This window comes from Spermophilus citellus (genome assembly GCF_964194105.1).
Source record: "Spermophilus citellus genome assembly, chromosome: 8".
Classification (NCBI taxonomy): Eukaryota; Metazoa; Chordata; class Mammalia; order Rodentia; family Sciuridae; genus Spermophilus; species Spermophilus citellus.
The window spans coordinates 116,491,455-116,503,976 of record NC_138189.1 but is presented as its reverse complement, the minus strand read 5'-3'; the positions used below and the strand labels follow the sequence as shown (position 1 = coordinate 116,503,976).

The 12,522-nt window shown below is 40.1% G+C and overlaps 1 protein-coding gene across 3 annotated transcripts in view; it reads right to left on the bottom strand.

Moving 5' to 3' along the window:
* FAM13A (family with sequence similarity 13 member A) overlaps positions 1 to 12,522 on the bottom strand; it is a 332,113-nt gene that overhangs the window by 275,015 nt on the left and 44,576 nt on the right. For all 3 annotated transcript variants that reach the window (XM_081303803.1, XM_081303804.1, XM_081303805.1), the window contains exon 3: positions 2,096 to 2,305. In XM_081303803.1, the coding sequence (XP_081159929.1) occupies positions 2,096 to 2,305 (210 nt within the window). The remainder of the gene's footprint in view (positions 1 to 2,095; positions 2,306 to 12,522) is intronic.

Sequence of the window (12,522 nt, the reverse complement as noted above, 5' to 3'; positions counted from 1 at the left end):
ACAAAGAGGCAGGGCTCTGCCCTATGACCAAACTGACCTCCATTTCAAGAACTTGGCAAAAATGTGCGTGTGTTTCTGGAGAACCAAACGGAACTTTGAAGGAAAGGAGAGAACATGGGTAACCTTCCAAGAGGACTACCTAAAGGTCACCACTGGAAGCCAGGAGCTATGGAGTGGTGTGAAGGAGCCAGGCAAGGAAGCATTTCCAACACTAGAAGGTTGGGGAACTAAGATGTGCCTCCCTCCCTGGTGACTGGCTGGACGGCTCAATGGTCACTTTCACCTAAGGTATTAGTCAGCTTTCCATCACTATAATGAACTATCTGACACAGGCTCCTTATGGATTAAAGGGATGTTCATTCTGGCTCTTAGTTTTAGAGTTCAAGTCCACAGTAGGGTGGCCCTGTCAGTTTGGGCCTTTGACAAGAGTAGCACATCATGGCAAGAGAATGCATCATATCCAGGTATGGTGGTGCACGCCTGTAATCCCAACAACTCATGAGGCTGAGACAGGAGGATCACAGATTCAAAGCCAGCCTCAGCAACAGCGAGGCCCTAAGCAACTCAGTGAGACCCTATCTCTAAACAAAATATAAGGGCTGGGGATGTGGCTCAAGCGGTAGTGCGCTCGCCTGGCATGCATGCGGCCCGGGTTCGATCCTCAGCACCACATACAAACAAAGATGTTGTGTCCGCTGAAAACTAAAAAAACATAAATATTAAAAATTCTCTCTCTCTCTCTCTCTCTCTCTCTCTCTCTCTCGTTCTCTCTCTCTCTAAAAAAAAAATAAATTATATATAAAATAGGGCTGGGGTGGTGGTTCAGTGGTAGAGCACTCATGTAGCATGTGTGAGGCATTGGGTTTGATCCTCAGCACCACATAAAAATAAATAAATAAATAAAGGTATTGTGGCCATTTGCAACTAAAAATTAATAAATAAATATTTTTTTTTTTAAAAAAAGGAGAGTGCAGCATAGCAAGCACTCTTATTTTAAGCCAAGAACCAGAGAAAGCTGGAGGAAGAGAGCAGAGTCCCACTGTCCCTTTCAAGGACATATTCCCAAGTAGGCCTTGCTTCTTCATTCATATATATATATATATGTTTTTCATTATATTATCTTCTATTTGTTTGTTTTTATTTCTGCCTTTTCTCCTCCTCCTCCCTCCCCTTGGTTTAGCCTCACTTCTTAAGAGTCCACACAGCACCTCCCAATACCACTACCCTGGAGAACCAAACCTTTACATATGGACCTTTTGGGGTCACTCTTCAAAATCATAGCTCCTATTATTTGAAATGGTCCTCTAGGGGATGCAATGTTTCTGGCACCTTCCTATTCAGCTACCTGGCCTTCTCACTTATCCCAACCTTTGGTATGCTACACCCAAACTGTCATACCACTGCTTTAAAGGAATGTAAGTAGCATCCTTCTTAATCTGGCAACTAACACTCTCACAAGTATATTTTCCCCTTTCCACTCTAATGGGGCAAAAATAAGGAAATAAATGGCTTTTCAAAGGTCAATTATTTTTCTTATTGTATAGAGGAGGGAAAATATGGTAATGATTATGCCTATAATTGTTATACTTAGGGTAGTTCTTTTATTTAAGAATCACTTTGCAGTGCAATCAAAACCCACTTTTTGCTCCACCAAACAAATGCAATTTTCTTAGAACTCACTTTTGCTTATGTGAAAAAACAAGTACATCAGTGAGCTTCCAATGTCCAAGGTCACTAGCAGTAATCCATTAATATTTTGTAAACAGATTTTGACATCTTATTCTCATTTCTTCTATGGCAGTTACTAGTCAGAAAAAGCTTTCTTTGACCCCAAAGCATCAGGGCTTTTTGATATTATGTTACTGAACTATTCATTTGCTAACAGTCCAGAAATTCCACTGAATAATTGCATTTCATAATCAGTTTACATGTATGTCCAATAGGAGATGAGGGCTTGTCATCAAATAGCAAGATAGGCATATGGAGAGACCACAAACATCCAAAAGCTTATTTTAATATTTGCAGTTTAAATATTTAAAGGCATAGCTTTTACTGACACATAAAGTTGTTGTAACTCCTAAGAGAATGTCCTAACCCTTAAAGAGCTGGATGAAGCGTGGGTGCAGCGCAGAAGGGATGACGCCCTCTGGCAGCTCGCGCAGGAAGAGCTTCAGCAAGCTGGCGGCTGCGCACACGTCGCCCAACTCCTGCAGCTCCACGCGCGCCCCACTCTCGAACTGCTGCCGCAGTTGGTCCACCACCTTCACGTTCCCGTTCACTCTGAAAAGGCCTTCCTGGGTGAGTCCTGCAACAGCAAAGCCAGCCCAGGAAATAAGTGAATTTCTCGCAAACAAGTCCAAAATCGAAAGAACAGTAAAAACAGAAATAAATAAATCTTAGCATAGGATTCTCGGAATACTATAACTATCAACCAGGGGAAGATTTTCATGTTTTATAAAAAATGCTTTCGTAGGATAAAAAAGTTTCAAATCTACTGCACATCGAAAAGATCATGCATGATTGTTATAAGAACTGACCTCTAAAAATAAGGCCCTCCCTGCCATATAAAGAGAACAGAATATATTATACAAAGAAATTTAATTTATATCATGTTATCCAGTACATAACTGAAACATACTTTGCATTCCCACAGCAGCTTTGTATTCATGAATATTTTTTAAAATGACAAGTTAGAAACTCCTGAACAACATGTGATTATTTTTGTAATAATTTAATAAGAAGTATTTCTTTAGTATTCACTAAATTTAAAATGTAAGGTTCTATGGGACTATCCAATGGTCTAAGACAGGATCCTTTCTTCAGTCAGTTGGTGAGGATATCAGGTCTGTCTGCCTTTCACCTTCTGCCCTGTGATGTTGATGCAGAAAGGCTCTAGTCAGTTGGCAGCCTCCAGAACTGGAGCAGACCGAGTTTCTGTCCATTATAAATAACCCAGATATTCTGTTTTAATAGCACAAAATAGATAAAGAAAGTGTCCCTCATTTGCTAATTCTGTACTCCTTCCTGCCTTCCTTTCTTTCCCTTCCTCTTTTCTTCCTTTCCCTTCCTTCCTTCCTTCAAGAGGTCTTAAAAAGATTGCCATAGTTTGATGTTGAATGAGCCCTAATGTCCTTTGTGTTCAAGTTTTGGTCACCAGATGGCAGTATTGGGAGGTGTTTGGACCTTTAGGGGCTGGGGTTTAATGGGAGGTTCTTAGGTCACAGGGGATATCACCTCCAAAGGGATGATGGGACCCCAGTGATAAGGTGAGTCATTTACCCTGCTACATTCTCCTGCCATGTTGTGCTACTTCATCAGCGGCCCAAAGCCACGGGTTGCTTGATCTTAGACTAGAAACCCTAAAACCATGAGCCCCCAAACCCTTTCACTCTCTCTCTTTGTTTTGTTAATACCAAGGATTGAATGTGGGGGCACTGAACCACTGAGCCACAACTCCAGCCCTTTTTTACTTTTTATTTTGAGACAGCGTCTTGATAAGTTGCTGAGGCTGTCTTTGAACTTGTGATCCTTCTGCCTCAGCCTCCCAAGCCACTGGAATTACAGGTATGTACCACGACACCAGCAAAACCCTTTTTCTCTTTATATTTGCCTCAGTTACAGAAGGCTGACTAATACAAGGATTCAGGAACAAAAGTTTGATCTGTCCCATGACAAATAAGAAAAAAAAAATGAATTAAGCCACTGATACAGGAAGGCATAAAGAAATTTAGAGAGATGAAAATGTGGGGGAACTTAGATCAAATAATGATGGGGCAATAAAACAGAATAGGATAGCACTTAAGAGTGTCAAGTCAAAGAGTGACAATCTGTTCACTGGAGCATTAAGTAGGGGAAGAGACACAATAAAATCAGGATTTAAGGATGATTTTGCTGGCGACCAAGCAGAGAATAGTGAGACAGAGAGCTGGCCTTGGGAGGGCTACTGCCTTCTGCTGCAGACTGTGGGGGAGACAGAAGTGGAGGAGAGATTAAATGTGCTTTGGTAACTTGGTACAAAGGAATTAATGGGGACAGGGAGAACTGAAAGGTAACTCCATGGTTTGAAAACCAGAGATTCCAGGGAAAGGGCTGTAAACGATACGGTGGGAGCAAGGAAATAAGGACTTCCAGTTCAGTGTAGGCAAGTACATCAGAGTGGCAGAGTATTAAGGGTATCAGAAGCAATTGTTTTTAGAAAGAGCAGGCCAAGGACATTACTCAACCGCCTTCTAGAGTCTGAAGGCCCATTTAGCAAAGACAGAAGCATTGAAGGCCATGAGCAGTATTCTTTACATCAGTCCTCCTTTCTTTCTTTTACTTGCTAATCACACTGCTCTTTTTTTTAAAAGCAAAAGAGCATACATTAAAGCATAAATTTTAATTTATAATTTTATAAAAAACTTTTGAACCCTTTAATTCAACAAATATTTAATGAGCAACTAGTACCATGTTAAGTACTGAAATAGGAAAGACATTCAGTCACTGCCATGACCTATATGGAGTTTGCAATCTGGTAAACGTTTGTGCTTAACATATAATATATCTATATCTCTGTCTGTCTGTCTGTCTATCTGTCTGTCTACCTAAATCTTGGCTGTGAAGAACAGCAAGATCAAAAACTGTCATGAATTTTAGCTTCAATTCTGACAAAACTGTGAAACCAGGAATGATACTAAAAACATTTGGATCTGAGATGGCTGAATAAAGGTGCCCCGCACACAACTGCACAGAGGAAAAAAACCAGGGCAACAGAGAGAGAAAGCGGTCATTTCTAGGAAAGTGACTGAAGGAGAACTCTGGGAATCAGCAAGGAAGTGAAGGGATCCCTAAATGGCATGCAGAGTTGGGAAGGCAACCAAGACAAATGAACAAATCCCAGTCCATGTTGGGGGGCTTGGGACACAGACTCCAGACTGTCAAGAAAAGATGAGCAAGAAGGTGCCAGCAACTCTAATCACAGCAGCAGACCAGCAGCTCTAACTGCAGGAGAATTCCATGGTTTTCAAAGGCTTTAAATCCAGTTTGGAGAGCTGACTGGCTTAAGAGCAACTGCTACGTTCCAAAGAAGGAACTCGCTTTGGGCCTCTCCCAATCCCCAGAACCCAAGCTGCTAGGGTTGTAATTGCCATCTTGCCTTACGGGCTGGCAATTACAAAAGCCTTGGTTCTCTAAACACCTCACAGGGTAGGAAGTCAGTCCCCTTAGCATTCTGCAGTTGCAGGGACACTGGCTGCTATAGCCACAAGCCCAAGTCCTGCCCACACTTGCCCCACAGAAACTAGGAAAGGGGCCACAAGTGTCTTGGGACTGGGCTACCTGGTGCAAAGCCCTGGCTTCACCTATTCTGTGTATCAGGAGCTGAGAAAGGTCCAAGAAGCATCCTGCAGCTCCAGAAACTTGGCTACCAGTAGTCCCATCTCTGGGCACCACTCCACTCACCCCATGGGAACATGCAGAGTCTACATCCCAGCTAATGGCCTTAGGATTACAGCTATAGCTGGCAAAAAGCCCTGGCATCTTGTACTTGTCCCTTGGGACCAAGGTACCATAAAAGTCCCACAACTCCATAAGTGTGGCTAATAGTATTACAAAACCCAGCATCAACCTTAATCACCTCATGAGACTTAGAAAGTCCCCTTTGTGTCCCACAACCTAGAGCTAATGGTTACCAGTGCCAGAGACTCCAGCATTATCTGTGTTCATCCTATGGGACATGGGGAAGGTTCCATTCCATTCCTGTGGCTCCAGATCTCTGGCTGTGGAGTCATAGGTCTGGGGATCTCCTTCCTCCAGATCCTAGGTAAGGTCTCCTTCATATCCTGTGGCTCAAGAACCATAAATGCTGGTGCTCAAACATTAATGTCATTTGTGCTTTTCCAAGGGGCCTGAAGACAACCTTCTCCACATCCTATACCATGGAGACCACGGTACTTTTCACTATAAACCCTGGAGACATCAGGGCTTGATTTTGTGGAGCCTGAAGACACACACATTTGGAAGCCTATGTCTACTGCAAAGTCATAAGCCACTACAGTCTAGACTACTGAGACACTCATAAACACTACTAACATTAATCAAAAGTGAAGTTATTACACAGAAACTACATTTTTGAGCTCACTTATAATCAAAGCCAAAGTACCTATCCAAATGACAACTTATATTCCATCCAAATCAAAAACTGTTTCCTGTGAAAAGTATTCCATGAAATTGAGGGAGGCAACTACAAATCCATCAGCAGATTAATCCATTTACAAGGTTAGAGCCTTTATGGTCTAATCACTTTCCCAAAGTCCCACCCCTGAATGTTGCTGCAATGGTGACCAAGCCTTCAGCATGGGAGCTCTTGGGGAACATTCCAGATCCAAACCATAACACAGACTGTCATACCAGATGCTCAGACACTGATGTAGAGACACAAGAAACATAAAATAAATGTTCAAGGGAAAACAATAATTCTCCAGAAATAAGTCCCAATTTGAAGAAAATCTGTAAAATGTCTGAAAAGAAATAAAAAATAATGATCCTAAGAAAACACAGTGAGACATAAAAGAGTACAGATAGACAATATAAAGAAATTGGAAAAACAATTCAGGATATAAAGGAGAAATTCACCAAAGAGACAGAAATCATAAAAAGAAAGGAACAATAAGAAATCTTGGTATTAAAGATGTCAGTGAAATAAGAAAAAACACAACAGACAAATAAGCAGTAGAATTTTTGAACCTGACAACAGTTCTTCTGAATTAATTCAGTGAAACAAAAGAAAGAAAGATCAAAAGAAATGTACAAAGTCCATGAATCTTATGGAATATTCTAAGCAAACATATTTGCATTACAAGAATTCCAAAGGTGAAAAAAATGAGAAAAAAGCACCCAACACCTATTTAACAAACTTATAGCTAAAAAACTTCCTGAATTTTCAAAGAGATATGGATATCCAGATAGAAGAAGCTCAAAAGATCCTAACTAAATTCAACCCAGACAAACCTTCGCCAAAACAAACGATCATAAGAAAGTATTGTGAACAATTATATGGTCACATACTGTAGTATAGTCAGAATGTCAAATATTGAAAACAAAGACAGAATCTTAAAAAACAGCAAGGGAAAGCATCAAGTCACATATAAGGAAATACCCAATAGATTTCAAAGTAGAAATTGTAAAGGACAGAAGAGAATGGAAAGACAAACCGCCAACCTATATCTAGGAAAACCGTCCTTCAGAAATTAAGAAGAAATAAAGTCTTTTCGTGAAATTAAGGGAATTCATCATCACCAGACCAACTCTACAAGAAATACTTAAGGGAGTCCTATACTAGAAACAACAACAACAACAACAACAAAATTATAAGATTTAACAAAAGCACTTGAACGTACAAACCTACCAGAATAGATACAAAAATTAAAATCACATCTTAGCATAACTGAAAAACTACCAAATCACCAAAATAAATTATAAGAGAGATGGAAAGTTACAAAAGCATACAAAACAAACTAACAAATAACACAAAAAAGGCAGAAAACAATTAGATGACAGGAACAAGTTTCGTATCTATCTATAATAACCTTGAATGTAAATAGATTAAATTCACCAATCAAAAGTCATAGAATGGATTAAAAAAATAAAAGACTCAAGTACATGCTGGTTATAAGAAACTGACTTCACTGGTAAAAATATACATAGACTGAAGGTGACAGGTTGAAAATTGCACAATAAAACATGCAATTACAAGTCAAAAGCAAGCAAGAGTACTTAAGCTCATATCAGACTGAACAGACTTTAAATTGAAAACTATGAAGAGACAGAGAAGGTCATTATATATTGATAAAAGAATCAATTCAGCAAGAAGATAAACAATTATAAATATATACATCCTCAACATAAGACCCAATATAAAGCAATATTATTAGATCTAAAGGAAGAGATGGACTCCAATACAATAATATTAGGGATTTAACCAACAGACTTTCCACATTGGATAGATCATCTAAACAGAAAATCAATAGAGAAACATCTGAGTTGAACCATACTATGGAGCAAAAGGACCTAAGAGACATGTACAGAACACTTCATTCAACAACAAGAGAAGACATTATCTTTTCATCAGCACATGGTATAGCAAAAATAGTACTAAGAGGAAAGCTTATAGAAATAAATACACACATTAAGAAAAAGTAAAATATTTAAGACAAAGACAGAATCCTAAAAAATAGCAAAGGAAAAGCATCAAGTCACATATAAGGAAATACCCAGGAAGATCACAAGCAATCTAACAATACACCTTAAAGTATTAGAAAAGCAAGAAGAAACCAACCCAAAATTATTAAAAGAAAAAAATAATAAAGCTCAGAGCATAAATAAGTAAAATTGAAACTTAAAAATTGCAAAGGATCAATGAAGCAGTTGATTTTTTTTTGAAAGAATAAACAAATTTGACAGACATTTAGTTAGACTAACCAATAAAAAGAGAAAGAAGACCCAAATAAATAAACTAAAAGGAGACATTACAACTGATACTTCAGAAAACTAAAAAGAGACATTGCAACTGATACCACAGAAATACAAAGGATCATAAGAAAGTACTATGAATAATTATATGATCAAATACTATAAAACAAGAAGACATGGATGAATTCCTGAACATGTATAGCCCACCAAAACTGAATCAAGAAGAAACAGAAAATCCAGAAAATAATGAACAATAAGAATGGACAACAATTAAGTCTCCCATTTAAAAAACAAATGTCCAGGACCAGATGACTTTACCGCTGAATTCTAAAAAACATTAAAGAAGAACTAATTCCAATTTCTTCTCTTAATGGAATGAATTCTGTCAAACTCTTTTTTTGTGAGGCCAGCATTACCCTGATACTCAAATCAGACAAATACACAACAAAGAAAGAAAATTCTAGACCCCTATCTCTGATGAACATAGATGCAAAAAATTCTCCATAAATTACTAGCAAACTGAATTTAACAGTACAGCAAAGAGATTATATACTGTGATCAAGTGGGATTCATCTCAGGGATGCAAAAATAGTTCAAAACACAAAAAAATCAATAAATGTGATGCAATATAAGAGAATAAAGGACAAAAACCATATGATAATTTCAGTAGATACAGAAAAGCATTTGATAAGATTTCAACATCCTTTCAGGATAAAAACTCTCAACAAATTAGGTATAGAAGGAACATACCTCAACATGCTTTTATACCAAGAATAACCTTAACTTTTCATGAAGAAGCTGTTGGGACTATAACAAATTCAGTAAAGTAGCAGGATACAAATCAACACCCAAAAACCAGTTATATTTTTTTGCACCAATAATGAGCTTACTGAAAAATAAGAAATAGCTACAAAAATATTTACAATAGGGCTGGAGACTTAGCTCAGTGGCAGAGTGCCTGCCTAGAATGTGTGAGGCACTGGGTTCAATTCTCAGAACCATATATAAATAAATAAATAAACTGAATAACAGTCTTATCAACAACTAAAAAATCTTGTTTAAAAATATTTACAATAATAAATTTATTTAAGGAAGCGAAAAGTCTCTACATGAAAATTATAACACCTGTGAAAATTATTGAGGACATGTAAAAAAAGGGAAAGATATCCCATCTTCACGGATTGAAATAATATTAAAATGATCATACTACCCAAAGCAATCTGCAGTTTCACTACAATTTCCATCAAAATACCAATGACTTTCTTCACAAAAATAGGAAAAAAAATAAATCCTAAAATTCATATGAAACCATGAAAGGACCCCAAATAGCCAGAGTATAGGCATCACAATACTTGATTTCAAAATACACTACAAAGTTGTAGTAACCAAAACAGCATGATAATGATAAAAACAGTAACATAGCACAATGGAACAGAATAGAGAACCTAGAAATTAATCCATGCTCATCTAGCCAACTGATTTTTGACAAAAGCACCAAAAACATACATACAGCAGTGAAAGACAACTTCTTCAATAAATGGTGCTGACAAAAGTGGATATTCATATGTATAAAAATAAATTAGATCCCTTCCTATCATTATACACAACAATAAACTCAAAATGGATCAAAGACTTAAATGTAAAATATGGAGCTGTAATCCAAATGGCTCAGGAGCTGAGGCAGGAGGATTGCAAGTTCAAAGAGGATCTAAGTAATTAAGAGAGGCCCTAAGCAACTTATCAAGACCCTGTATCAAAATGAAAAACTTAAAAAAGGGCTGGGGATGTGACTCAGTGGTAAAGTACCCCTGGGTCAATCCCTGGTACCAAAAGAGGAAAAAAAAAAACAAGGAAACACTTTAAGACATTAAGACATTGGCATAGGCAATGATTTTTTGGATAAGACCCAAAGGCACAGGCAATGAGAATAAAAATAGAAAAATTGGATTATATCAAACTAAGAAGTTTCTGCACAGCAAAGGAAATAATGAACAGAGTTAGCAGCTACAGAATGAGAGAAAATATTTGCAAACTATTAATTTGACAAGGGATTAATACCCAGAATATATAAGGAACTCAAAAGGCTGAACATCGGGGAAAAAAAAAAGCAAATAATCCGATTAAAATTTGGTTAAAGGCTGGATCCAGAACATGGCCGCCGACGAGGAAGCAGCGATTCTAATGTCTCCACATTAACGGGATCAGAAAGACCCTTTGGAACAGCGGCAGTCTACCTACTGAGGAACTTCTAGCAAAATTCCGTGAAGTGGGGTCCTGCCGGGAACTGGTAGGTTTATTAAAAGTGACAGTTTGTGGCCGCCGGGACTCGGGGCCTGGGGACTGCAGTACTTGCCGGAGAGGGGCTGTCGCCTCCCCGGCCCCGGGCGCCGCTGGAGCCGCGAGCCGGAGAGACACGGAGCGGGCCTCCGTGCGGCCAGAAGCCGGGAACGCCGGGGGCGGAGAGAGTGACCAGGGCAGCGCTGGCTGTGGGGGCCGCGGCGGAGAGAGGCGCGGGAGCCCGAGGCTGAGACACACTGGAGGGAGCGGAACGAGAGCCCCGCCATCATCCCGAAATAGCGAGAAAAGGAAGATGGCGGCGGGAAGTGAGTAAGCCTCTCCGTGCTCCGCGCCCCACGCCGCCGCGTCTGAAAAGCTGAGACAGACAGCTGTGACTCTGCATTAATCCATCCGGCTGAGGCGGCTGGTCAGCCCTTCCCATCCTACGGAGGTGGATGCCTGCCGGGCCTTCGTGGGTAGTGGCCGCAGGTTCCAGGCGGGGCTTGGGAGAGACAGTGGGGACCCGCCCGTTGCGTTGGTCGCCCGGCAGGGGGAGGCGAACTGTTGCCGTTTGCGGGGGACACCACTATGGCGGAGGGCTGGCGTCGCAGGGCTGCGGCGGAGGAGATAACTTCATTGAAGCCTGCTGCTACAAGTGTGTAACCCCCTAGCTTTCCCTCTCCACGCATCGGGGAAACATTAAGGGCCCCTCCCAGCTCTCCCGTGAGTGCTACAGTCAGCCCGAGGGAGTCAGAGGTGGTGCCGGACCCGCGGTGCGGGACTGGCGCTCCCGCCAGGGCTGACTGCTAAGGTCTCTTGCACCAGCTACGGGGGAGTGGCTACCGGAGGGCAAGCAAAATTCGCTGAGGATTCTCAGCCCCAAGCTCTACAAACTTAGGGTCTGAGGGAATGGCAAACTGGAGGAGTGAGCCCAGTCGTTCATGAAAACAGGGCTCCCGGGAGCAGCAGACCTGGCCTGTAGCCAATATTGTGGTGAGAGGGGCCTGGCTAGAGGAAAAGTGGAAGTGATTGGACACAAGAGGAGGCCCTAGGCACTCAGGATTGGAGACTCGCCCAGTCTGGGAGGAGCTGCTGCACAGTGATTGGTTCCCGCGTACTGACAGGAGAGACTTGACCTGGTGGGCACAGCGCCACCTAGGGAAAGAGAAGTTAATCAAACTCTAAGACGGCATTTAATAGTTTTTTTTTTTTTGATTTGGGTTTTTCTTTCATCTTCATTTTTCTATCTTGTTTTTTTTCTTTTTTTCTCTTCTTCTTCTTCTTTCTCTTCTAATTTTAATTTTAATTTCTTTAATTATTATTATTATTTTTTTAATTTTTTTTTCTTTTTTTAGTTCCTATTTCTTGCTTCTTTTGTCTTTTCATTTTTCTTATCCCCCCTTCCTTGAATTCTATCTGCCTACTCTCATTCTCTTTAGTGACTTCTTCCCTTCCCTTCTAATACCTTTCCTCCCAAGCATCAAATAAATTTATAGGATAAACAGTAACTCAGCAGTCAAACAGAACAAGAAGCAACATGAGCAGCTTCAAGAAGCAAGGAAGAAAAGGAGTACAAACAATGCAGGACAGCCTAAATATTCAGGAGGACCTAGAGTCATCAGAAAAATGGTCATATAAAGACCTCAAGGAACACCTTAGACAGATGGAATGGAACCTTAAAGAGGATACAAGACAGCAAATTCAAGCAGCGAAAGAACACATTGAGAATGAATTACATAAACAGCTAAAAGAAGAAGTTAAGCATCTTTATCAGGAGATAGAGATTATAAAAAATAA